Below are 27,644 nucleotides of genomic sequence, written 5' to 3'. Positions count from 1 at the left end.
TTTGAGGCCAGCCTGGCCAACATGGTGAAACCCCATCTCTACTAAAAATACAATCAATCAATAGATAGATAGATAGATAGATAGTGAAACCCCATCTCTACTAAAAATACAATCAATGGATGGATGGATAGATAGATAGATAGATAGATAGACCCCCATCTCTACTGAAAATACAATCAATCAAAAGAAAGGAAAAAGAAAGGAAGGAAGGGGAGGGGAGGGAAGGGAAGGGGAAGGGGGGGGAGGGGAAGGGAAGGGGAAGGTGAAGGGAAGGGAATGGAAAGGAAGGGGAAGAGGGGAGGGGAAGGGAAAGGGAAAGGGGGGCAGGGGAAGGGGAAGGGAAGGGAAAGGAGGGGAGGGGATGGGAAGGGAAGAAGGAGGGAGGGAGGGAAGGAAGGAATGAAGGAGGAAGGAAGGATGAATCCTGGTCAGTTGTCTTGTAGACTGTCCCACATCCAGGTAGTCTGACTGTTTCCTCCTATCCCTGTATTTCCAGTACACTGCAAGTAAGTTCTAGGGACATGAATAGAGTTTAATGGGATTTTTGACATACATAGCATATTCAGCTCAAGGAAGTCCATTCTTTATGTTTTATTAAATCTGGATAACATGATAAGTGATGAAAAGCTACTTTAAAATGGTTTTTGTTTTTTAAAATGCTGAAATATGTTTTCTCTAAGAGTTAAACATCTCAGACTGGGAGCACAAAAAGAAAGTTGTGCAATCACGAACAATTTTTAATTTAATTTTTAACACATTATACTATTTCATCTGTGCAAAGAATGTGATTAATTTTGCTCATATTTTTTCACAAATTAATTACATCAAGTTTGTAGTTTTATTAACTCTAAAGGAACTTTTCCAGGATGTTAAATTATTAGTAGTATTTTTTAATAGAGACAGGGCTCACTGTCACCTAGCTGGAGTACAGTGGTACAATTGTAGCTCACTGTAATCTTTGAACTCCTGGGCTCAAGCAACCAGAAAGTTAAATTCTAAACTTGTAATAGTAATTGTATTTATTCAGTGAAAAATTTATTACAAGTGTGCTTTGTAATTATAATATATACTGAAATATTTTGTTATGTGAATCAAAAAATATTGGCTACTTTTTACCTTCAACAATCTAAGTAAAATTACATGATAATTATATTTACCTTCCTTGTAAAGGTCAAATATGCAGAGATAGGTAATAAAATGGTGGTTACTAGTGGATGGGGGTGGAAAGGAAATGTGGAGATGTAGGTCGAAGGACACAAAGAAGCAGATGTGTAGGATCAACAAGTTTAGAGATCTACTAGACAACAGGAGGACTATAGTTAATAACCTATCGTATTAGGGATTTTATTGTTGTTAAAGAAGTAGATGTCAGCTGTTCTTGTTATAAAAATTTTTTTTTTTTTTTTTTTGAGATGGAGTCTTACTCTGTCACCCAGGTTGAAGTGCACTGGCACAATCTCAGCTCACTGCAGCCTCCACCTCCCAGTCTCAAGCGGTTCTCCCACCTCAGCCTCCTGAGTAGCTGAGACCACAGACACGTGCCACCATGCCCGGCTAATTTTTTGTATTTTTGGTAGAAATCGAGTTTCTGTATGTTGCCCAGGCTGGCCTGAAACTGCTGAGCTCAGACAATCCACCTGCCTCAGCCTCCCAAAGTGCCGGGATTGTAGGTGTGAGCCACCATGCCTGGCCTACCAAAAAATGTTAATTTGCTTCACTATAGTAACAATTTTACTATTTATATGTATCCCATTACATTTTGTAGACCTCAAATATACACAATAAGCTGGAGAGGTGGCTCACGCCTAAAATCCCAGCACTTTGGGAGGCAGAGGTGGGCGGATCGCCTGAGGTCAGGAGTTCAAGACCAGCCTGGCCAACATGGTGAAACCTTGTCTCTATAAAAATACAAAAATTAGCCGGGTGTGGTGGTAGACGCCTGTAATTTCAGCCACTCAGGAGGGTGAGGCAGGAGAATTTCTTGAACCTGGGAGGCAGAGGTTGTAGTGAGCTGAGATCGTGCCACAGCACTCCAGCCTGGGCAACAGGGTGAGACTCTGTCTCAAAAAAAAAAAAAAAAAAAAAGCACAATAAAACTCATTTTAAAAAAAAATTTGTATTCCTCAGAAGAGCATTGGGCAACTCTGCAAGAATCCACTTTCAGCAAACTGGTCCAGATGTTTAAAACAGCCGTGATATGCCAGTTGGATTACTGGGATGAAAGTGCTGAGGAGAATGGTAATGTTCAAGCTCTCCTAGAAATGTTGAAGAAGCTGCACAGGGTAAGAGTTCCTTTAGAAACCTCTAAAGGTTTTTATCTAGCCGTAAAAATTCCCTTCCTTTCAGCTGGCTTGAATCTTAAGCAAACTCATGTGAGACATATGAAGTTTATATTGCTATTTTTTTATGTTTTTTTGTAAATTATATCATACATATAAAGGAATATATATATAATACCTATTTAGAATTCAAAGAAAAATAGTAAAATAAACATTAGTGTCCTTACCACCCATGTTAAAAAAAATAAAACATTTCCAGTACTTTAGAAATACCTGTGTGCTTTAGAAATACCTGTGTACCCCTCATGGGTTGCAAACCCTCCATCTCCCAGAGGTAGTCATGATCTTGGATTTTGGGATAATCATTCCCTTGCTCTTACTGTTTTAGAACTATATGTGTGTATTTCTAGACACTATGATGTTTAATTTTGCTATTTTCAAAATTTATGTGAATGGAATACATGCTTCTTACACTCAATGTTGTTTTATAGATTCATCCAGATTAATGCTTATGGCTGTATTTCATTCATTTTCACTCTGCAGTATAGTTCATTGTATGAATATACCATACTTTGCTTATCCATTCCAATATTGACAGATATATATGCTGTTTGCAATTTTTGTGTGTTTTTTTTTTTTTGTCGGGAGTTCCTCTATGAGAAAACATGCTGCTATAAACATTTTTGTTCATATCTCTTGGTTTTCTTGTGTCAAGAGTTGGTTCTGGTTTTCATACCTAATTCTAGAATTGATAAGCTGCAGATATGTGTGTGTTGTTCTTTACTGGTAGTGACAAACTCTTCTAAAGCAATTGGACCAATTTAAATTCTCTCCAGGAGGTGATGAGAATTCCCGTTGCTCCATGTCTGACTTTAACATTTTGAAATATTTTTGATAGGAAATGATACCAAATTATGGTTTTAATTATATTTCCCTGGTTCAAATGCACTAGAGCATATTTTCATGTTTATAATTGCAATATTTGTTTCCCTTTCTGTGAAATGCCTGTCCTTGACTTTTGTTCATTTAAATGATGTTTGACTTTTTCTTACTGATTATAGAATTCTTTTATTTTGGATACTACTCCTTTGTCAATGATATGTGTTGCAAATACTGTATCCTAATCTTTTGCTTTATGGTGTTTTTTGACAAACTCACATTCTTAATTTTATTGTAGATAAATTGGTTAATCCATTTCTTTTTACTCCTTGTGTCTTATTTTAAACTTCTTTTCTCCCGTAAAGGGTTTTGATTTGTTCAAGACAGATTCTCCCTCTGTCATCCAGGCTGGAGTGCGGTGGCTCAGTCTTGGCTCACTGCAACCTCTGCCTCCCAGGCTCCTGTGATCCTCCCACTTCAGCCTCCAAAGTAGCTTGGACTACATGTGCAAGCCACCACGCCTTGCTAATTTTTGTATTTTTTGTAGAGATGGGGTTTCGCCATGTAGCCCAGGCTGGTCTCGAACTCCTGAGCTCAAATGATTCACCCACCTCAGTCTCGCAAAGTCCTGGTGTTACAGGTATGAGCCACTGTGCCCGGCCAGTATTTGACTTTTCCTTAGTGCTTACGAGAATTCTTTCTATTTTGGATACTACTCCTTTGTCAATGATATGTGTTGCAAATATTGTATCCCAGTTATAGCTTGTCTTTTGCTTTTATGGTGTTTTTTGGCAAACTCACATTCTTAATTTTAATGTAGATAAATTTGTCTGTCCATTTCTTTATATAATTTTACTCCTTGTGTCTTGTTTTACACTTTTTTTCTCCCATAAAGGTTTTAAATTATTACCCTAAATCAGGGGTCGGCAGCTTTTTTCTGGAAAGGACCAGATAGTAAATATTTTAGGCTTTATGAGGCATGTGGTTTCTGTCACAACTGCAGCTACTCAGCTGTTCAGGAGTAGCATGAAAGCAGCCACAGGCAATACAAAAATGAATGGTCATGGCTATGTTCTAATAAGACTATAAAAATAACAGAGGGCTAGATTAGGTCTCCAAAACTGCCCTAGATAGTCTTCTAAGAGGACAATAGCCAAGGCCAGAGGAAGAGTACAAATGCAGGCCTATATACCATATGTCTAATATTTAAAAGGTTAAAAACCTATCTAACAAACTGTTAAAATATACTGTCCTCCTCTTTTGACAAATAAACCTTCATAATGACAGAGGAGGCCAGGTTTGAATTTAGAAATCTCAGTCTTCTTAAAATTCTACATTGAAAAGTGGTGGCTTGCTTTGTGTGGTAGCTCGTGCCTGTAATCCCAGCACTTTGCTTGGAGGCTGAGGCGGGCAGATCACAAGGTTAGGAGTTTGAGACCAGCCTGACCAACATAGTGAAACCTCACCTCTACTAAAAATACAAAAGTTAGCTGGGCGTGGTGGCGTGCGCCTGTAATCCCAGCTGCTTGGGAGGCTGAGGCAGGAGAGTCGCTTGAATCCAGGAGGCAGAGGTTGTAGTGAGCCAAGATTGCGTCACTGCACTCCAGCCTGGGTGACAGCAAGACTCCATCTCAAAAAAAAAGAGAGAAAAGAAAAGAGAACTGGTAGCTTAAATGCAGCCCTCTGCTCTTCTTTTCCTGCCTTGATTTTGTCCCACACCAGAAGGGGTGTCACATGCCCGTATGTGGACACCTCAGCCCATATGTCTGAGTTCCATCCCATCTCCCACCACAGACCCTCCTTAGCCAACCCTGAGACTGGAGGATCTCAGTTGTGACATAGTTCACTCTCTAGAGACCAAGCACGGGGAGAAGCCTGTGTCAGAAGCAGGCTTGGAACCATTTGAACGTGGAATCCCAGGTCCTTGGTATATGCAGCCCAATCTAGAAGGGGATGTGTGGGCTGAAAATAGACAGGTCCCCCTGGCCCTGCAGACCCCTTATTCTGGGGGAAGAGGCTTGGCTGGAGGAGAGCCACTGCAAGAACCATGGTCCTAGGGCAGAGGACACTTGTCCAGATCTAAAGGAAATACTGACTTTAGCTTTTCATTTCACAATTTACTGTTTAATGCAATTGAAAACATATTGTAAATTTATTTTTATTATTTTTAATATGAAAAAGTTACCCTAGCACCACTTATTGAAATCCTGTCTTTTCTTCATTGATAGACAATGCAAACTGTTGTGAATCAAGTTTCCATGTTTGGGATTCAATTTTAGGTGCTTTTGTACCATGGGTCCACTATACCATGGGTCCGTTTGTATGGCTGTACATTAATTGTTCATATCTAGTAAGAGAAGTAGCCTAGCCTTGTTCCTGAAGTGCATCTTGAATATTTTTGGCATATACATTTTGCTAAAAATTTACCATATGTATTTCTAAATTGCCTTGTCAAGTTACATACAGAGACACACACATACAAAGTCTTATTGAGAATTTGATTGGAATTACGTTGAATCTACATTTAACTGTTTATATTTCTGTATTTCTCTATATTGACATCTTTACTGTTGTGAATCTTCATAGCATTTACTTCTCCACTTATTAGTTGTCTTTCAATGAAGTTTTGTTATTTTACTATTAAAGTCTGTTTAGTCAAATATATCCCAAGACATTTGCATTTGTTACACTATTATAGTGTCTTAAAAATTATATTATCTGTTATTGGTGTATAGGAATGCATTGATTTTTGAATATTAATTTTTTTTTTTTTTTTTTTTTTGAAACAGAGTTGCCCTCTGTTGGCCAGACTGGAGTACAGTGGTGTGATCTCTGTTCACTGCAACCTCCACCTCCTGGGTTCAGGTGCTTCTCCTCCCTCAGCCTCCCAGGTAGCTGGGATTACAGGCGTGCACCACCATGCCTGGCTAATTTTTGTATTTTTTGTAGAGATGGGATTTCACCATATTGGCCAGGCTGGTCTTGAACTCCTGGCCTAAAGTGATCTGCCTGGCTCTGCCTCCCAAAATGCTGGGATTACAGGTGTGAGCCACTGCACCTGGCCTGAATAGTGATTCTTATATTCAGCAAATTTGCCAAATTCTCGTGTTATATCTAGTATTTACTTATAGATTCTTTTGAATTTTTTATGTTTTCTTTTTCCAGTCCACATACGTTTTATTATTTTCCTTTGTCTTGCTCTAGCTAGGGCTTCTAATATGATGTTAAATAGAAGTGGGGTAACAGTGGGTACTTATTTGTGATTTTAAAGGAAATTTTTCTTCATGGACTATTCTTAGTTTCCAAAGCAAATGCTTTTAGTGTCATTTACTTATAGGGGTTTGTTGTTGTTGTTGTTGTTGTTGTTTTTGTTGTTTTGAGTCGGAGTCTCACTCTGTGCCCAGGCTGGAGTGCAGTGGTGCAATCATGGCTCACTGCAGCCTTGAACTCCTGGGCTCAAGTGATTCTCCTACCTCAGCCTCCTGAGTAGCTGTGACTACAGGCATACACCACCATGCCCAGCTAATTTTTTCATTTTTGGAGAGACAGGGCCTAACTATGTTGCTCAGGCTGGTCTTGAGCTCCTGGCCTCAAGTGATTCTCCTGCCTTGGCCTTGGCCTCCCAAAGTGCAAGGATTACCCGGGTGAGCCACCACACCGGCCCTATAGGCTTTTTTTTTTTTTTTTTTTTTTCCTGAGACAGAGTCTCATCCTGTTGCTCAGGCTGGAGTGCAGTGGCATGATCTTGACTTACTGCAGCCTCTGCCTCCTGGGTTCAAGCTATCGTCATGCCTCAGCTTCCTGAGTAGCCAGGAATATAGGCACATGCCACCCCGCTCGGCTAATTTTTGTGTTTTTAGTAGAGATGGGGTTTCACCACGTTGCCCAGGCAGGTCTCCCAACTCCTGACCTCAAGTGATTTTCCCACCTTGGCCTCCCAAAGTGCTGGGATTACAGGCATGAGCCACTGTGCCTGGCCTTCTATTAGGTTTTTGAAAATAACCTTTGTAGGTTAAGGATATTTCTCTCCTTTTAGAAATTGTTCCACATTTTAAATCTAAATGAATATTGACTCTTTTTTGAAATTCCAGTTATTGACATGTTAGACTTTCTCAGTCTATTTGGCATGTCCCTTAAGCTTTCTGTCATATTTTCCATCTCATTGTCTCTCTGTACCCCATTCTGGATGGTATTTCTTCAGCCCTATCTTCCAGTTCATGAATTCTCTTTTCAGTGATTTTGGTTGCTATTAATACTACCTTTTAAGTTTTTATTTCAAGTATTAATGTTTTTCATTTCTAATACTCGAATTTGTTCTTTAAATTTAGTTTCTTGCTCATTATTTATAATTTCTTCATTCTTTTCACGCTTTCCTTTTATTTATCTGAATATATATGCCTTATAACTCAGGTATCTGAAGTCTTTGCAGGTCAGTGTCTGCTGAATCTTCCTCCTGGTGTCTTTATCCTCAAGTATTTTGTGATTTGTGTATGTGTGAGAGCTGTCTGTTTTCCTTGGAACTTTATCTTTTGGAATTACTTGAGGGCTGGGTTTCTTCACAGAGAATTTTCTTCTGCCAGGCTCCTGGAGATACCACCAGTTTGGTAGTACTTTACATTTTTGGCTCGAAGCTTTTTAGAATTTGGTGGCAAAGTTGAAGGAGAGCTCTTTTGTAATTACAGATCCTGTAGGGGATAATTTTTCCCCAACTCAGCCTATTTGAACTTGGAACAGTTTGCCTTGTGGTCCTGGGGTCAAGGTGGAGGTGGAGTGATTGATATAGCAGTGGAGGAAAGAGCTTATTCATTTCTAGTTCATCCTTACCTGATGGTTTAACCCTTTTGGGTCTCAGACTTGTGGGGATAACTTCTCCTATGGACTCCCTATTTTGAACAGTCTAGGCTTTGCCTCCTTTCCCCAAAGCCCCAACCATTGAAAATTGAAGTTTACATTCACCAGGTTGGGCAGATGCTCTCAAGGCAAATGCCACTTTCATTTAGTTTTTGATCTGATTATTCGATATCTACCTAAAAACTCAGTAATGCCTTTAAACATGTTTGTTACAGCTTTTCCTGTATTTCTAGTTGTTTTCGGTGGATCAGGGTACCTAATATATCATACTGCTGAAGAAAAAATCTGCCATACTATCGAAAAACAATGGCTATTTTCAACAATTTTTAAAGGTTTTTTTACAAAAGGGAAAGGTTAATGAAAAATAATTTGTGTTTTGAAAAAATGAGAAATTTATTGAAGAGCCTGGGAAGGTATATTCTAACAAGCTTTTGCCACTTACAAAGAGAATCACAAGAAATACTGAAGCAGCAACAAAAGAAATCTTTAGGGGATCCCACTTTGTCCTTTGACCCTAATAGATAATATCAGAATATTTGATATTCGTCAGGCTCCCCACCTCAGCAGGAGGCCACCAGGAACCATGAAGATGAAGTACCCACTTTCTCTGTGACTCTGGAGATCTTAAGGCTAATAATGATAATATAAGGCCAAGATCATCAGATCCAGAGGGCCATAGTTACAGGGTGAAACAGTCTCACCAGACTTTGGGTGGTAGTACTGGGAGGCCTGGAATATTTGAGGTCTGGACGAGAGTCAATAACATTCTAGACACATGGTTTCAGTGCATATAGCCAAGATGAGTTTTTAGAAGACCACCTGAGAGTAATTTATTTCAGGATAACGCCCATCCAAGTCAAATACTAACAGTCACTAATGTCCGAAGTGTCTAGTGTCATTATTATTCATTGTTTTCACAACATGCCAGAGTGTTCATGTGTCTGTCATAATAACCCTGATCATATCATATGGGATGGAGGGTTGGAAAATTTCCTCTTGGTAGGGGAATGTTCCACAAATGCCTCAGCAGAGTGAATGTCTATAAGTGGTATATTATTAAGTCCTGAAGACTAAGACAGAAGAACTGGACCCCAGAGTACTTTGGGATATTGCATTTTTTTTTCTTTGGATTGAAAGTTCTTTAAAATTTTCCTATGAATTAAAAATAACTAGAAGTTTATCATTATATCATCAATCTCTACTCTTAAATCTTAGATATTCTTTATGTTCATGAAAATTTGGGGCTTTGGCAGTGGAGGCATTGGATAGAATTTTATTCTGGTCATTGTAAGAGTGTTTCTTTTATAATTTAATCTGATAATCTAACAGCTATTAAGCAAAATTGTCTTTAAATATAAAACTTTTTCACAAGTCATATTCTATTTAAGGTAAACCAGATGAAATATCAACTACCTGAAAGTATTTTCCAAGTAGATGAACTTTTGCACCGTCTCAATTTTTTTGTAGAAGTATGCAGAAGGTACTTGTGGAAAATGACTGTGGTAGGTATAGCATGTTTAAAGGGGGAAATTGATAATCAGTGAGTTAATACAGGCATTTCTTGTCCTCTGCAAAATTGCACAATAGAAATAGCAGGGCTTGTGGGAAATGTTAAGACTCCTCAAAATCTATGCAATTTTGTAGTCAGAATTCCAGCAGAAAAGTGACGCCTTGGGAGATGACTATGGGAGTATGAAAAATGCACAAAAAGGAAGGGGTAGAAATCTGTCTACACTGTAATTAGAGAAGGACTAGTGGAGCTCTGATACCCTTAAAGTGGTCATAGAAGGCAGTGAGACTCATCAGGAGCGAAGAGCCAAGACCGTGTGGGTAGAGTGTCTTAGGTGTAAGCACTCCTTTTTTATTTTCTGAAAATACAGTTGAAGGGCTCCTGCTGCCAAGGTAGCAGTTGACCCGAAGTGTTTCTTCTTTTCTCTGAAGGTTATAATTCTCCATCTAGCACATCAAGTCTTGCCCAGCAAAATTCATGTATGAGCTAACCAGCTACCCATGTTATATCATTCTCTGTTTACCAAATGCAACTGAGCTTATTCACATGGTAGAAACTCAGGTTTCAGCAGAACAGACTCTTTGGGAAAGCATCCAAAGTTTATAATTAATTGCTAAATTAAATGGGCACTAAACATTCTCTTTATATACCTTTCATTGATACATATAAAACACATTTGCTACTACTAGTTCTATGGACCAGTAATTTGGATTGCTTTTGTTGGAAGTACTGAGACTTTAAACCATCAGGGATGTAAGGCTATGAGGTAAAGTGTAAGGTTTCTCTGTCCTTTAACTTATCAGAATTATTGTCATTTCCATTTTTAGGACACTTCAGAAAATGTAGAATGCTGTGTCATATTCAGTCACTTTCCATTTATCTTTAATAATCTGTCGAAAATTAAACTACTACATACAGACACACTTTTAAAAATAGAGGTATGTATGCCTATTTGTCTTCATTAGCATAAATCACATGCTAAGTGCCTTCTTAATCATGCAGTATTTTGAGGGTGATAAGAGAACCACCTACCAGTGAAACCAATGGTTGTGGCATTCAAGGAGCTTATACTGTAATGAAGAAGCAAGGCAGACTGTCATAATTTGAATCATCTTCACCTTAAGGCAAATTAGGGCCTTGGTAGCAAGGGATGGAGCTTGGACAACTGGCCGAGTTGTCGGGTTTTTACCTGAAGTTGGCAGTGGCAGCCCGTAGTCTTCTGAATAGTACTCAAAGAGGTATAACAAACTTGGGCTTGACTAGCACCTATGTAAGGAGGCACAATCTAATGAAAAGATACGGTAGCAGGAATAGAAGTGGCCGAAGATTCCTGAAATTAGGAGCCCAATAAATGGCTACTACTCTGTGATGGTGCCATAATAGAGGTTTGTACAGATTCCCCCCTTAAGAATGTACGGTACTGTTACTAGCTGAGGTGGTTATGTTTGTAGATATATCCAGCAAAGTGGATGGATATTTTATCAAACGTTAACAAAATATTTTACCACCAAAGTAGTAAAATTGGGCAATTGAAAATTCCCAAGGAATTGTATCAGATACTCCTTGCCTCATTGCAATTTTATAAGGATTAAATTTGTTAATATAGGTAAAGCATTTAAAACTGCCTCACACAAAGTACCCAAAGGGTTGGGTATTATTATCACTTTTACACATGCAGACATATGTTATATGTATGTATAATATTCAAATATATGTCCTTAAAGCAGATAGTTTCATATAATGCATTTACCATAATAAAAATGGGAAATTGATTTATGAGTTCTGAGTATGACTAATGAAATATTTAACGAAGGGATATCAAAGAAAAAAAGAAAAGAACTTTGTTTTGCTTCAACTCTTATAACCTATTCTCTCCTGATTTTAAACAAGGTTCCAGAGATAATTTCGTAGAAGTAATATTTGACTACTCCTTTTTCTGCTAAAAGCATAGACTTTTTCTTTTTTTTTTTTTTTTTTTTGAGAGAGTCTCCCTCTGTCACCCAGGCTGGAGTGCAGTGGCGTGATCTTGGCCCACTGCAACCTCCACTTCCTGGGTTCAAGCGATTGTCCCAACTCAGCCTCCCGAGTAGCCCGCTGCCACACCCAGCTAATTTTTGTATTTTTAGTAGAGACAGGGTTTCACCATGTTGGCCAGGCTGGTCTCGAACTCCTGACCTCAAGTGATCCGCCCACCTCAGCCTCCCAAAATGCTGGGATTAACAGGCATGAGCCACCATGCCCGGCCCTGTACCATAGACTTTAATGACCTAAAATTGCCATTTGGTTTCAGAATGGACATTATGTCTGTCTGTCCATCTCTCCCACTCTCTCTCCCCGCTTGTCTCTCTTCGATTAACTTCTTAGGTAAATTCTCCCTTAAAATCTCTTGTCTAGGTTTTTTTTTTCTTGGAGTAGGCTCTTTGGTGACATCTCTCATACCTGGATTTTTTTCCTGCAGCCTGTTTGCTTTCTAAGCATCTGAACTTCTCTTCGGAATGAGAGAGCATCATGTTGCAGTGCACTGTTTCAGTGGATACCAATACATCTCTTAGCCTGTTAATAAGTAACTTTGGTATCTTAAGCATTAATAATTGTGTGTATAGGAGAAAGTGGTCCGATAAAACCTGCAGTTGGTAACTTACTTGCTTATCCAGGTTGGCTCCACAAAGGCTTTGATTCTTCAGGTCCCTTGTTTCCTCTGCTCACTGATACTAAATACTGATGTTATTATTTATCTTCAGTGGTGCATATAAGGTTCTTTTCATAAATGTGACCTGCACTTATAAGCAGAACCAGTTTATTCTGCTTTCCAAATTTTTACTTAGAGAGGGCCAATGGTAAAATGAAGTGTAATATTTCTGTTTCTGTTTTCCTAGGGTAAAAAACATAAAGCTTATCTTAGGTCGGCAGCAATTGAGGAAGAAAGAGAGTCTGAATTCGCTTTGAGGCCCACGTTTGATCTAACAGTCAGAAGGAATCACTTGATTGAGGATGTTTTGAATCAGCTAAGTCAATTTGAGAATGAAGACCTGAGGAAAGAGTTATGGGTAAAGTATAATTCTCACTTAATGTTTTTGCTGCCGAGAAAAGAAAAACATAAAAGAATGTAGCAAAGGGTTTCATAGAGAGGAAGTTATCTTCCTTTGCCACAGAGGTTTATTTTAGGGTTCCTCTGATTCCCTAGTTGCCTTTGAGTTTTGGGTGATAGCTGTGGGCACTCACTCAGTATGTTTGGGCTAAGGAGCAGCAGGCAAAGTGGTTGTTCTCCCTATACCCTGCTCAGGTAGATAGTTCATTGTTGGCCCTAAGAGGTCCAGTCCCTTCTGAGGTGTGGTCTAGCCTGGCTAGCACCACCCTTGAAGGGTTTCAGTGAGATGGTTAGCATAGAGGAGAATTAAGGGGTTGTTTTTGTTCTTATGCAATAACCTAAATTGGCACAGGCATGGTGACTCACACCTGTAATTCCGGCACTTTGGGAGGCTGAAACAGGTGGATCACCTGAGGTCTGGAGTTCGAGACCAGCCTGGTCAACATGGTGAAACCCTGTCTCTACTAAAAATACAAAAATGAACCGTGTGTGGTGGTGGGCGCCTATAATCCCAGCTATTCGGGAGGGTGAGACATAAGAATCACTTGAACCCAGGAAGCAGAGGTTGCAGTGAGCCGAGATCATGCCACTGCACTCCGGCCTGGGTGACGGAGCGAGACTCTGTCTCAAAAAAAACAAAAATAATAATAACCTAAATTGCTTTGTAGAAAAGAGAACTTTCTCTTTAAATCCTACAGTTATTTGGGGGTATAATTGTAGATTTGACCATGTTCGGAAGATCTTTAACTGATTTTTTGTCTAATTGCCATATAATTTGTCTTCTTAGTAAATATTTGATACCGAATCATAATGACCAGTAGATCTTTTGAGTGCTGTCCTTGTGGCAAGAACTGTTGTAAGTGCCTTATACCTAATTTGTAACCCTTTCAACAACACTATGTGGCAGATTCTGTTTTTCCCTCATTTTACAGATGGGGAAACTGAGGTACAGAACTATTAAGTAACTTATCCAAGAGTAACCCAACTGATAAGCATCAGAGCCAGGATTTGGGCCCAGCCATTAGGCACTAGACTTTCTGCTTAATGAAGACGGATAAAGATTGGGCTGATAATATTTAGTAAATGGAGTATTTTTGATTGGGGACCCTAGTTTATCACTTCTCCTACTCAGATTAAAGAAAGATTGACTTTACTAAGTCTCAAGATACCGATTTAAAAGCATATTGCACCCGGACACAGTGGCTCATGCCTATAATCCTAGCATTTTAGGAAACCGAGGTGGGCAGATCACCTGAGATCAGGAGTTTGAAACCAACCTGACCAGCATGGTGAAACCCCATCTCTACTAAAAATACAAAGATTAGTTGGGTGTGGTGGTGGGCGCCTGTAATCCCAGCTGCTTGGGAGGCTGAGGCTTGAGAATTGCTTGAACCCGGGAGGTAGAGGTTGTAGTGAGCCAAGATTGCCCCACTGCACTCTAGCTGGGCGACAGAGCAAGATTCTGTCTCAAGGAAAAAAATATATATATTGCAGTTAGAGTTGGCATTTCCATGTATTTTTGCACACAGATAATTGTATAACTCTAATCAACTCGTTATGTGATTCTATGCTTTGCCAGTCAGTCCACTCGATTATTTGAGTTCCACTTTTATATATTGTTCATTCAGTTTTTAAATTCAGGTAACACTCAGCATTTACCATTTGCAGGCTCTGTGTGAGGCATTTTACATGTATGACCCCTGTAATCTTTCTGATAATCTTGTGGGAAAACTGAGGCTTTATGAGATCGGGCAGCTTGTCCTTAGTAAGAAGAGGGGGAAGGGTTTGACACCTGGTCTTGCTACAAAGATTTTTAATATTTCACTATTTCACTGAGAGGAATGGAAGAGGCAGCATCTAAATAAAGAAACTGGTAAGAGGAGCTTTCTGGGGATGCTAGTATAACATCTGGGTAGAAATGTTGAACAGGCCTTTGGAAGTGACTGTCAATCAGGAGAGAAAATGCACTGAATCTGAAGGTTAAATACCTATGGGTGGTAAACAAAGTTTAAGGAGAAAATGAGCATCCAGGGAAAGAACAGAGAGAAAGGACAGAAGTGTTAGGATATGTCTGCAATTCTGTTTCTAGAAATTAAGCCAGCAGGAAAAAGAAGAGAGAAATAAAACCGTGAAGAGTGCTTCATAAGAGAAAGCAAGGGAGAAGAGTGTGTCAAGAAAAAGGACGTGATCAGAAGTGGAAAATGAGTTAATGAAATCAAGGAGATGAGATATGAGAAAAAGTCCTTGGAGCTTGGAGATTTACAGTTCCTGGTCTTCTTGGAGAGACCTATTTAGGTGGAGAAGTGGGTTTGGAAGTTGGCGTATATCTCTGAAGTTTGGCAAGAGTAGAAGGAGCCCATGTTGTCTGTATTGGAGACAATGTGTTGGGATTTTTTTTTTCCTTTTAAGGTTGGGGGGACCTTAACATGTTTGTCAATGGAAGTGAAGGATTCCAAGAAAAGGCAGGAATGGAGGGGTGACTGAAGGAGCAAAGATGGGTTATGATAGCATCCTCTTGGGAGGGATTGGTGTCAGCAGTGGGGGTGCAGCCTCCTCGGCGAGCAAGCAGCCACTTCAGCAGACACCTTGTGTGTGCTCTGGTTTTTTGAATATCTTGATTTTTATTATTTATTTATTTATTTTTGAGACAGAGTCTCACTCTGTTGCCCAGGCTGGAGAGCAGTGGTGCGACCTCGGCTCACGGCAACCTTCATCTCCCGGGTTCAAGTGAGTCTCCTGCCTCAGCCTCCTGAGTAGCTGGGATTACAGGTATGCATCACCACACCCAGCTAATTTTTGTATTTTTAATAGAGACGGGGTTTCACCATGTTGGCCAGACTGGTCACGAACTCCTGACCTCACGTGATCCGCCCACCTTGGCCTCCCAAAGTGCTGGGATTACAGGTGTGAGCCACCACACCCGGCCAATTTTTATGATTTCTTTCTGTTTATTTTTATTATACTTGGATCTGATGACTATAATAGTGATGCCAGTTGAGGTCAATTTAGTGGTAAAAACTTTAGGCTCTGGGGTTTGACCGACATAAGATTAAATTTAGGCTGTAGGCCGGATGTGGTGGTTCATGGCTGTAATCTCAGCACTTTGGGAGGCCGAGGTAGGTGTTCAGGAGCAGCCTGGCCAACACAGTGAAACCCCGCCTCTACTTAAAATACAAAAAAATTAGCCAGGCGTAGTGGTGCATATCTGTAATCCCAGCTACTCTGGGGGCTGAGGCAGGAGAATCGATTAAACCTGGGAGGCGGAGGTTGCAGTGAGCTGAGATCAGACCACTGCACTACAGCCTAGACAACTGAGTGAGGCTCCATCTCAAAAAAAAAAAACAGAACAAAAAAACTAGGCTGCACCACCTACTGTCTAAACTTAGAAAAGTTATTTACATTCTCAAGGCCTCATTATCTCATAGAATTAATGTAGAGATTAAATATGATAATATAAGTAGGATACTTACCTCAGTGCCTTCCAAATACTTGGGTCCACAATTAATGTTAGCTATTTACTATTATTAAATGAGACTTCATATATAGCAATATAGAGCCCTGGAAGTGATGTATTATTTGCTGTGTTTCCTCAGGTTTCATTTAGTGGAGAAATTGGGTATGACCTCGGAGGAGTCAAGAAAGAGTTCTTCTACTGTCTGTTTGAAGAGATGATCCAGCCGGAATATGGGATGTTCATGTATCCTGAAGGGGCTTCCTGCATGTGGTTTCCTGTTAAGGTAAGTTCCCTTTTCTTTGCTTAAGGTATTTTGCGACAGAAAAAGTACATCATATACCATAGAAAATTAGTTTGTCTAGACTATTTCATGTTAGGAGAGGAGTTATTGATATAATTGGGGAGATAATGTATAATTCTAATAAGGTGATTATTTTCTTTAAAATGGAGTTTCCTTTTCCTGGGTTCCCATATCTGTCCACATAGAACTCAAGCAATATATTTTTTTGATCATTTATATAATGCATGGATTAAAAAGGAACCCTTTTTTTTTTTTTTTTTTTTTCAGACAGAGTCTCGCTCTGTCGCCCAGGCTGGAGTGCAGTGGCACGATCTCGGCTCCCTGCAAGCTCCGCCTCCCGGGTTCACACCATTCTCCTGCCTCAGCCTCTCCGAGTAGCTGGGAATACAGGCGCCCGCCACCACGCCCGGCTAATTTTTTGTATTTTTAGTAGAGACGGGGTTTCACCGTGGTCTCGATCTCCTGACCTCGTGATCCGCCCGCCTCGGCCTCCCAAAGTGCTGGGATTACAAGCGTGAGCCACCGCACGCGGCCGGAACCCTCTCTTTTTTAGGTACTCATTCTTTGTGTCAGTTCTGTTTTCCTAATGAATTTGAAGACAAAGGCTGTGGAACGACATTGTGAAAGCTAGTTTATAAGGATTACTGAACCTAATGTATTTTTATTGCTGGTATGCTTTTGGGAACCAAAACTGTGGCAGGGATTTATTTGGTTTTTTTGCTTGTTTGTTTGTTTTGTTTTGCTTTATTTTTGAGACAGAATCTCACTCTGTCACCCAGGCTGGAGTGCAGTGACATGATCTTAACTCACTGCAACCTCCGCCTCCCAGGCTCAAGCCATTCTCCCGCCTCAGCCTGGCGGGATTACAGTAACTGGGATTACAGGTTCCCGCCAACACACCTGGGTAGTTTTTGTATTTTTAGTAGAGACGGGATTTCACCAGTTTGGCCAGGCTGGTCTCAAACTCCTGACCTCAGGTTATCTGTCCACCTTGACCTCCCAAAGTGCTGGGATTACAAGCGTGAGAGTGGCAGGGATTTAAATTGACTTAATGACCAAATATTAGGTTGGTGCAAAAGTAATTGCAGGTTTTGCCTTTACTTTTAATGGCAAAACCTGCAATTACTTTTGCACCAACCTAATATAAACCCTAAACATTCTTATCTCAGGCTTTAAATTTTTCAATTTGAGATTTGATTTTATGAAAGAGGAACAAAGATTTATGTAATATAAATACTTCATTGTACTGGTAAAAACTCATAATACTTTAAGATTTTTTTTTTCGCTTTTCAGCCTAAATTTGAGAAGAAAAGATACTTCTTTTTTGGGGTTCTGTGTGGACTTTCCCTGTTCAATTGCAATGTTGCCAACCTCCCTTTCCCACTGGCACTGTTTAAGAAACTTTTGGACCAAATGCCATCATTGGAAGACTTGAAAGAACTCAGTCCTGATTTGGGAAGGTAAGTAAACAGTTCCTGAGAAAGGACCCTATCTAACGTATATTTAGGCAAATATTTAAGTACATGCGCTTCATAATATTTTCATGTTCAATAGCAGCATTTTAGGTACTTTAGACCAGTTTTAACTTTGACAAGAATTGTTGGATGATAATTTCATTTTCTAAAATTAGGAAGTATTGATTATTCCCATAACTAGTCTTCAATGTTTGCATTAATCTTTCAACTTTTTCTATGTAGGAACAGTCATGCACAGAGCACAGGTTACACCTTGGTGCAAAATCTGCTAGTGATATTTATGTTAAATGTTGTTTCATGTCATCACCTTTAAAATGGAAACTTATTTCTAAGTTAAAAGACAAGCCACCACCTCACCAAAAAATGGCAACAGTAGAAGGGTTTTAATATCCCTGCTGTGTAAAGCATTCCTACACATCCATAAGAAATATTCACAAAGTATCCAAGAAGGCAACCTGGGAAAGAAGCAATAGAAATGCTTCCTAAATAAAAATGTCTTCAGTCTCACCAGTACTCATAGAATGCATATTAAAGTGAGAGGCTAATTTATACTTCAAGTTGACAGTGGTTTGAAGTGTTGATGCTATATAGTATTAGCAAGGGCTTGAAAACTTTCATTTTAATTTCAGGTATTCATGGAAATATAAATTGGTAATCCTTTTCAGAGAACAGTGTGGCAGGACTTAGCAAAATCAAAACATATTTGCCTTTTCAACCCAACTATTCTACTTCTAGACATTTAACTTTCAGAAATACACAACTATGCAAGGATCAGTGTATAGTAATATATACTATATTTATAATTTATAATATAAAGACTCCCTAAATGTCCTTCACTAAGGGAATGATATATTTTTGGTATACCTATGCAAATGGAATACTACGGAGATTTTTATTTTTATTTTTTTAAAGAGTAAGAACAGGCCAGGCATGATGGCTCATCCCTGTAATCCCAGCACTGCAGGGAGGCTGAGGCAAGTGGCTTGCTTGAGCCCAGGAGTTTGAGACCAGCCTGGCCAACACAGCGAGACCTCATCTCTACAAAAACAAACAAACAAACAAAAACAACAAAAATTAGCTGGGTATGGTGGCACATGCCAGGAGGCACACCTCAGGAGGCTGAGGCAGGTGGATAGATTGAGCCCAGGAGGTCGAAGCTGCAGTGAGCCGTGATCATACCACTGCACTCCAGCCTGGGCGACAGAAGAAGACCCTGTCTCAATTAAAGAATAAGAACAGTAATATGATTCTAGTATTATTATCATCCCTCTTTTATAGATTCAGAAACTAGAACACAGAGAGATTAGGTAACTTGCCCAAGGCCCCATAATGGCAGAACGATGATCTGAACAGTCTGGCTCCAGAGTCTATTAATCATTTATACCAACTGTACTAATAAGACAAGGAAAAAAAATCAAAAGCACAAGATTTAGAAAGAAGGAGATAAATTTGTCGTCATTATTTTACTGGAAACATCGAAGATAACCTAAATAATAATTATGCTTCAAAAGACTGATAATTAACAATGTACATGAACTAAAAGATCTTCAAATTTGTATAATTGTTTCTCAAACTTTTAGGTCGTAAGATTCTCTTAAAAATATTGAGGACTCCAAAGCGCTTTTACTTAGGTTGGTTACATCTGTCAATGTTTACAGGATTAGAAATTAAATATTTTAAACACAGGAATACACAAATATCTGTTAGCTATCAGAGCATTCCACAATATCATATAGCCTCATGAAAACTCTTCTGTTTGCTCACAGGAGAATGTGAAAAGAGGCAAATAACATCTTAATAATGTTATGAAAATAGTTTTGACCTCATGAACTCTGTAAAGGCCCAAGGATTCCCAAGAATTGCTGGTCTGGCTCACATTTTGAGAACCAGTGATCTCTGTGTTCAGTAAAACTCAATTTTAATCCCAGGAGGCTTTTTATTAAACTTGACAACATGGTTCTAAAATTTATATGGATGAACAAAGGGTCAAGAACAGCCAGACATAATTCTTAAGGCAAATAAGGATAGAGAACTTGGTCTGTCAGCTATCAAGAATTATTAGAAAGCCGTATTAGTCAGGACAGTATGATGTATGATACTGGTGCAGGTTTTCCAATAGAACAGAAGATAGAGCTCAGAAATGGACCCATGCCTATATGGAACTTTATTAGAGGTGACATATTTGATCAAAGGGAATAGCAGTACTACTTAATAAATGGAACTGGAAAAAAATGATATCTATCTGGGGAAAAAAAATCAAAGTAGATCCTTGTCTTCATACATGATAATCACCTCCATGTGGATGAAGGATTTAGATATTAAATGCAAAAATCATGAAAATACAGGAGAATGATCTTTCTCACCTTTGAGATTTCTTAAACAAGACATGCAATGTACCAACAGTAAAGAAAAGATTTAATACATTTAACTGCAATAATATTAAAGAACTTCTTTGTTCATCAAGAGGGTGTTAGAAAAATGCAAAAGGGAAGGTGCTGTCGGGATCTGAATGTGTCCCCCACAAAATTCATATTTTGAAGCCTAATCCCCAGTGTGGAGCCCTCATGAGTGGAATTCATTCCCCTATGACAGAGGCCCAAGGGAGCCTATTCGCCCCTTCCACCATGAGAGGACACAGAGGGCACCATTGAAAAGGAATGGGTCGTCACCTATTCCCTTTAGATTCAGACACCGAATCTGCTAGCACTTTGATCTTGTACTTCCAAGCCTCCAGAACCGTGAACAATAAATTTCTATTTATAGATTACCCAGTCTAAGGTATTTTGTTATAGCAGCCTAAATGGACTAAGGGAAATTGCTACCAAGAAGTGTGATGTTGGAAGCAACTTTGGAACTAGGTAATTAGTAAGTAGTGGAAGAGTTTTGAGGCACATGCTAGAAAAATCATGTATTGCCCTATAGAGCAGTTCTGGCAAGGGCTCAGAAGAAGAGGAGACCTCTAGAGAAAGCCTTGGTCTTCTTAGAGATTACGTAAGTGGTCGTGATCAGAATGTTAGTAGAAACATAGACAATAAAGGCAATTCTGATGAGGTCTCAGATGGAAGTGAGGAACACATTGGAAATTGGAGGAGAGGTGATCTTTGTTACTATATAAAGTGGCAAAGAATGTGGCTGAGTTCTGTTGCATCCTAGTGTTTTGTGGAAAGTAAGATTCTTAACAATGAAATAGGGCATTTGGCAGAAGCAGTCTCTAAGCAAAGTGGTAAAGGAACAATATGGCTTTTCTTGACTGCTTAAACCAAAATGCAAGCAGGGAGAATTATTTAAAGTGGAATTTACCATTAGGAAAAAAGCCGAACTTAAAGATTTGGAAATTCTCAGCCTGGCCGTGTTGTAAAGAATGCAACCGTGTTTGGAAGAGAGCACCAAGGGTGTGGCCGGGTGACTCTTTTTATTAATAAAGAGATTAGTGTGGATGGGTGGAAGCCTGGTGCTATTTATCACGACAGTGGAAGAATGACCCCAAAGGCATTTCAGAGATCATTGGGGGCTGCCACTCCCATCATAGGCCCTGAGTGCCAAGGCCTGGAGGACAGAACTATGTCAAGAGTGGCTTTGTGTGCCCACAGGACCTGGACATTTGATGTCCAGCGCTGCCTCAAGTCCCTGCTCATTGCATTCTGGCACAGTGCTCCTCAGCTGACCCAGGTGTGACTCCAGTGGCCCCAGCTGTGTGGGTCACAGTGGCTGTGCCATCTCTGCTGGCACAGAGTGCACAAGCTGTGGGGCCTTGGCTTCTCCCACCTAGATATCAAAGGATACTCCACAGAGCCATGGGGTCCAGGCAGAGAACTGGCACAGGGTTGAGGCGACTGCAGAGAGCCCGCCACTAAGGCAATGCCTAGTGGAGTCATGGGAGTAAGGCTGCTCTAGAGACCCCAGAAGAGCCACCAGTGTGCAATTCTAACCTGAGAGAGAATCACAAGCACCCAATACTAATGTGTGAGAGCCTCCAGGGGTGGGCTGTGCCCAGCAAAGCCATGGGTGTAGGGCTGCCTGGAAACTTAGGAGCCCATCCCCAAACCCAGTGTGTGCTGAAAGTGGGACATTGAGTCAAAGATTATCCTCAAGCCATAAGATTTAATGTTGCATGCCATTTTGAGTTTTGGACTTAGTTGGGACCTATTACCCCTTTCTTACTTCTATTACTTCCTTTTGAAATGGGAATGTCTATCCTATGCCTGTTCCACTGTTGTATTTTATTTAATTTATTTATTTTGAGACAGAGTCTCACTCTGTGGCCCAGGCTGGAGTGCAGTGGTACGATCTGGGCTCACTGCAACCTCCACCTCCCAGGTTCAAGCGATTCTTGTCCCTCAGCCTCCTGAATAACTGGAATTACTGGCACATGCCACCATGCCTGGCTAATTTTTTGTATTTTTAGTAAAGATGAGGTTTCGCCATGTTGGCCAGGCTCGTCTCAAACTCCTGACCTCAAGTGATCCACCCGCCTTGGCCTCCCAAATTGCTGGGATTACAGGCGTGAGCCACTGCACCTGGCCCACGATGGTATTTTAGAAGGAGGTAACTTGTTCGATTTCACAGGATCACAGCTGGAGAACAGTTCACCACTTTCCCCACAAAAATAAAAACAACCCACAATGAATAAAACATGGTCTGTTGCTTCACAATACAGTAATTTGAAAATCCAGTGGGGAAAAAAAATCAGATTCCACCTTATCCCAGAGGCCTTTCCCAATGTCATGTATCCCTTCAGAAAAATTTAACTGTGCCCTTTTAAGCCTATACCTGTGTGATTTCCATAGTTCTCTGGCTGCACGTACCTCACTGTATTGTAGGTGAGACTCCCATCAGCATACCTCACCTTCAAGTCCCAGAGTATTGGCAGTAATATCTTAGTCTCAACTTTACATCCCCTACGCCTGCTACAGTAGCGGTTACTTAAATGTTTGTTGAATAAATATTTGAGTGAATGAGCAAATACAATGAGACGTGTTATTTCAAAAGCATGTATAAAGCATCATAGGATGATAGGATGGAAATAATTTAAAAATTGGTTACTGTCCATTTTGATTTGACCTCTATTCTCACAAATGCCCTGAAACTATTAAGGTAGTCTAATTTCAGGTGTTTCTTAAGCTTGATGGTATTGGGACAAGAGGTGCAGAGAAAGTCCTTTGACCCAACCCACCTCAGAGTTACTGATACCTGAAATTTAATATGAGACCTATTCTGTAAAGTTCAAAAGCTTCAATAAAGGTAACACCAGTTTGAATGAATTTCACTATCAGTGAACGTTAGAGTCCTTTTCTAAATAGAAACCTACAATCATTAGGTAGGGAATTTAGGGTAAAGGGACGAGAACTGTGAAGCAGGCAGGCAGCCTGCAGAATTGCAGACAAGCTTCCTAAATTTGACATGTTTAGTTGAGGTCTGGCCCTGTTTGGACTATCAGTACGCAGATAAAGAGGTGCTGTGAACTGTACCTGACCTCGTACCTTCAGAATAGCTATACACTTGACATTTATTTTAGATGCTGTGTCTAGTGATCATGGTTATTACCTTTTTAAAAGCAAGATTATTTTTTCCTTAGGAATTTGCAAACACTTCTGGATGATGAAGGTGATAACTTTGAAGAAGTATTTTACATCCATTTTAATGTGAGTAACAATAAAAACAGATAACAGATTAGTTTTAATCTGATTAACCCTTTACATATTTAACTAAACATGTCAACTTTTACTTAAAAAAAAAACCTGAACAAATTAGTGAAAAAGGTATTGTTCTTCATCATGATCTAGGTGCATCAGTTAGATTTTACTATGTAACAGCCAACCCTAAAACCTAGTGCCCTAAAGAACAAATACAATTTTGTGGGTTTCTGAACTGGGCCGACTTGGCTAGGCTGGATGGTCTACAGTGGTGTCACTCACATGCCCAGTCACTGGCAGGCTGGTTGGGTTATAGGGTATCAGCTGGAACAGCTTGTCTCTGTTCCCTGTGGTCTCTCATTCTCCAATAGGCTAGCTGAGGCTTTTGAAGCAAGACTGCAGTCTTTATTCTTCACATGGTGGCCTTAGGGTTACAGAGAGGAAGCGATAGCAAGCCCCACCACACATGCTTCTGCTTCTGTCAGATCCCATTGGCTAAAGTACTTTCACATGGCCATGCCGAGATTCAGTGGCTGAAGAGATAGCCTCTCCCCTTGATTGGAAGTGTTGCGAAGCCACTAGGCAAGGGAGCAGGAGAACTAGGATGGGAAGAATTTCGTGGCCATTTTTGTAAATCTACCATACTGGGTCTATGCTGCATGAAGTGAATACTCAGATGTAGCAGTTTTCCAATTACTTTATTTAATTTGATCAGTGAATATAAGAGAATTCAAGCTTTGAAAAAATTTATTTTTATTCAGTATGATAGGGTGTAATTTTTTGTTTGTACATTCCTTGCTAGCTTTTATGACAAAAATGTACATTTAACACATTCTTTTTAGAAAGTATGCTCCAAAGTGTTTTTGTTGAGATAGATTGTTCAGAATTATGTTGGAGATGTTATCTGAGTTCATTTGTGGTTACAGGTGCACTGGGACAGAAACGACACAAACTTAATTCCTAATGGAAGTAGCATAATTGTCAACCAGACTAACAAGTAGGTACAAAAAATGAAATAGTTGGTTTGTATGTATACTATTTTTATTTTACTGAGCTCTAAAAATTCCTTTTAGCTCTTTAATTTTTCATTCTCATTAATCATTTTTCACTAAGGCAGAGAAGTTGGTGTGTGTTGTATGTGTTTTGACATATATATCATGGAGTTTATATTGTGGTAAGGAATGGAAATGGCTTTCTCAGAGAGACTTTTCTATTTCCTCCTGTCCAAAATTACACCACCAACATCTGTCCCTCTTTATCCACTCATTCTGCTTTTTCTTTTCATATCACACATTACCTACCTTAAGGGTTTATTTGCTTATTTATTTCTCATTGTTTCTCCAATGATAGTGAATGCGGCAGGGACTTGGTATGTATTCTTCACCACTGTATATTCAGTACCTAGAGTAGTCTACAGTGGTGCCTGGTACATTGCAGGCACATAGTAAGTATTTGTTGAAAAGGTTACTATGATATTTTGACTTCCCAACATCTAATGGAATGCCATTTAAAGCCATGAAGTTTGGAATTATAGAACCTTCCCTTGATAGTTGGTCAGAGTGGCAAAGAGATCTCTAGGAAGCATGCTGGCCTACATCACATCTTTTTCCACGATTTCTTAATTTTTTTTTTAACTTTGTATTGAAGTATAACCTATATAACAGAAAATTGCACAAATCATAAATGTACAGTTTAGTGAATTTCACAAAGCAAACATGCCTATGTAATTACTGCCAGATCAAGAAATATAACATTTCCAGCTATATAGTTGTGTATTGTATGAATATATCACAGTTTATTTATCTGTAGTATTTTTTTTTCTTTTGAGATGGCGCCTCGCTCTGTCACCCAGGCTGGAGTGCAGTGGTGCGATCTTGGCTCACTGCAACCTCCACCTCCCGGGTTCAAGCGATTCTCCTGCCTCAGCCTCCCGAGTAGCTGGGACTACAGGCACCCGCCACCACGCCCAGCTAATTTTTTGTATTTTTAGTAGAGACAGGGTTTCACCGTGTTAGCCAGGATAGTCTCCATCTCCTGACCTCATGATCCACCCACCTCGGCCTCCCGAAGTGCTGGGATTACAGGTGTGAGCCACTGCACCCGGCCTATCTGTAGTATTTTTGACCAACATAGTGTATTTCAAGTTTTGGACTATTATGAACAATGCTCTTGTGAACATTCTTGTACATGTGTTTTGTTTATGTGCAGGCATTTCTGTTGGTATGTAACTGGGAGAAGTGCTTGGTGCCTTGTGGTTGCCCCTTGCTCCATGCAGGCAGGATCAATCCTCCTACCTGAAATTCATTTGGATATTGATATGGATGATGCCATATGTATGCCAGAGGGTATGAAAATGTTTAGTACGTAATGGGGCTTTCTGGGGAGAGCTGGACAGGCATCCAAGCTGATCTGTTTGGCTTAAGTGAAGAGAGAGGCAGGTGGCTTTAGTTTTTATGGTGGTTCCAGCATTCGGCCAGGGTCAGGGTTCTCATGCAACCCAGAGCATGCGTGGGGAAGTTTAAGCCACTCAGCCATCAGTGGGTGCCCAGGGAGTGAGCCTGGGTTGTGCAGATTTGGAGGCGAAAGGGGAAAAAGGAGGAGGAGTGGGACTTGAAAGTTGTTAGTAAGCAAACATAAAAAATGGAGGCAGACTTTCATCAGTAGGGTACGACAGTTCTAATTGCTGTATATCCACTGTAATAGTATTACTAGTCTTTTTTAAATTAGCCATTCTGGTAGGTATGTAGTAGTATTCCATTGTGGTTTTAATTTGCATTTATCTGATTACTAATGTTAAGCACTTTATATGCTTATTGGCTGTTTGGATATCGTCTTTTCAGAAATAATTATTCCTCATCTTTAGTCTACTTTTCTGTTTTTTTTTCTTGTCAGTTTATGAGAGTTCTAGATGCAAGTCTTTTGTTGGTCATTATGTACCAACAGTATATAAGATATCTTCTTATATACTGTGGCTTGTCTTTTCACTTTTTAAATGAGTCTTTTGATTAACCAAAATTTGTAATTGTAATGTAGTCCACTTTATCAATATTTTCCTTAATGCATAGTGTTTTTCTGTTTTCTATTTTATGAATACTTCCCTATCCTAGGACTATGAATATATTCCCCTGTATTTTCTTCTAGAAGCTTATCATTTTATTTCTCACATTTAGATCTATGATCCTCTTTAATTGATTTTTTAGTAAGATGCGAGGTATGGATCAGGTTTTATTTTTTCAATTTTTTGAAACTGATTATATTGAACCTATAGATAAATTTTTGGAAAAAATTGACATCTTAAAATAATGAGGCTTTAATCCATGAATACAGAATCTCCATTTGTTTAAATCGTCTTTTGTCATTCTTGAAAAAATGTTAGGTAGTTTTCTATGTAGAGATCTTGTTGCAGTATTCTAAATAGGTTTCTTGGATCATTTATTGTATTTGAATCTTTTCTGTCCTTAAAAATTTTTTGTCTACTTTTCTGTTAGTTACTAGGAGAGGTATATTAGCATCTATACGATACATGTGGATATGACTGTTTCTTTAAGTTTTGTTAAGTTATTACTAAGCACATAACAAATTTTTGAATTGTTTTACCTTCCTGGTATATGACTCGGTTGTCATTAGTAAACGTACTTTTCTATCCTTGTCTTGTTTGTCTGATTTTAGTATAGCTACACCAGATTCATTTTGGTTGATGTTTGCATAGTGTATCTTTTTCCCTTCTTTGACTTTAATCTATGTTTTCTCATTTAAGTTATATATGTTATAAGCAGCATATGATGGAGTTGTTATAAAAATTACATTAGGGCCGGGTACAGTGGCTAACGTCTGTAATCCCAGCACTTTGGGAGGCCGAGGCGGGCAAATCACGAGGTCAGGGGTTCGAAAGCAGCCTGGCCAACATAGTAAAACCCCGTCTCTACTAAAAATACAAAAAAAATTAGCTGGGTGTGGTGGCAGGCACATGTAATCCCAGCTACTTGGGAGGCTAAGGCAAGAGAATCTCTTGAACCCAGGAGGTGGAGGTTGCAATGAGCTGAGATCGCGCCACTGAACTCCAGCCCGGGTGACAGTGCGAGACTCCATCTCAAAAAAAAAAAAAAAATTACATTAGATAATCTCTAGTAACTATGACAGTCCGTGGCACATGGTAGGTACTCAAAAACTGTTA

The 27,644-nt window shown here is 39.6% G+C and overlaps 1 protein-coding gene across 2 annotated transcripts in view; it reads left to right on the top strand.

The window, feature by feature from the left end:
* Nucleotides 1-27,644, top strand: part of HERC5 (HECT and RLD domain containing E3 ubiquitin protein ligase 5) — a 50,213-nt gene that overhangs the window by 20,550 nt on the left and 2,019 nt on the right. The window contains exons 13-20 of one of the 2 annotated variants that reach the window (XM_055297024.2): nucleotides 2,128-2,282; nucleotides 9,398-9,511; nucleotides 10,347-10,457; nucleotides 12,396-12,566; nucleotides 16,201-16,344; nucleotides 17,656-17,822; nucleotides 23,413-23,479; nucleotides 24,397-24,467. In XM_055297024.2, the coding sequence (XP_055152999.2) occupies nucleotides 2,128-2,282; nucleotides 9,398-9,511; nucleotides 10,347-10,457; nucleotides 12,396-12,566; nucleotides 16,201-16,344; nucleotides 17,656-17,822; nucleotides 23,413-23,479; nucleotides 24,397-24,467 (1,000 nt within the window). The remainder of the gene's footprint in view (nucleotides 1-2,127; nucleotides 2,283-9,397; nucleotides 9,512-10,346; nucleotides 10,458-12,395; nucleotides 12,567-16,200; nucleotides 16,345-17,655; nucleotides 17,823-23,412; nucleotides 23,480-24,396; nucleotides 24,468-27,644) is intronic. The other variant, XM_055297025.2, reaches the window with a different exon arrangement.

The sequence above is a fragment of the Symphalangus syndactylus genome, chromosome 10 (assembly GCF_028878055.3).
Source record: "Symphalangus syndactylus isolate Jambi chromosome 10, NHGRI_mSymSyn1-v2.1_pri, whole genome shotgun sequence".
Classification (NCBI taxonomy): domain Eukaryota; kingdom Metazoa; phylum Chordata; class Mammalia; order Primates; family Hylobatidae; genus Symphalangus; species Symphalangus syndactylus.
Note: the sequence above shows the minus strand (reverse complement) of the source record. Positions and strands in the feature narration are given on the sequence as shown.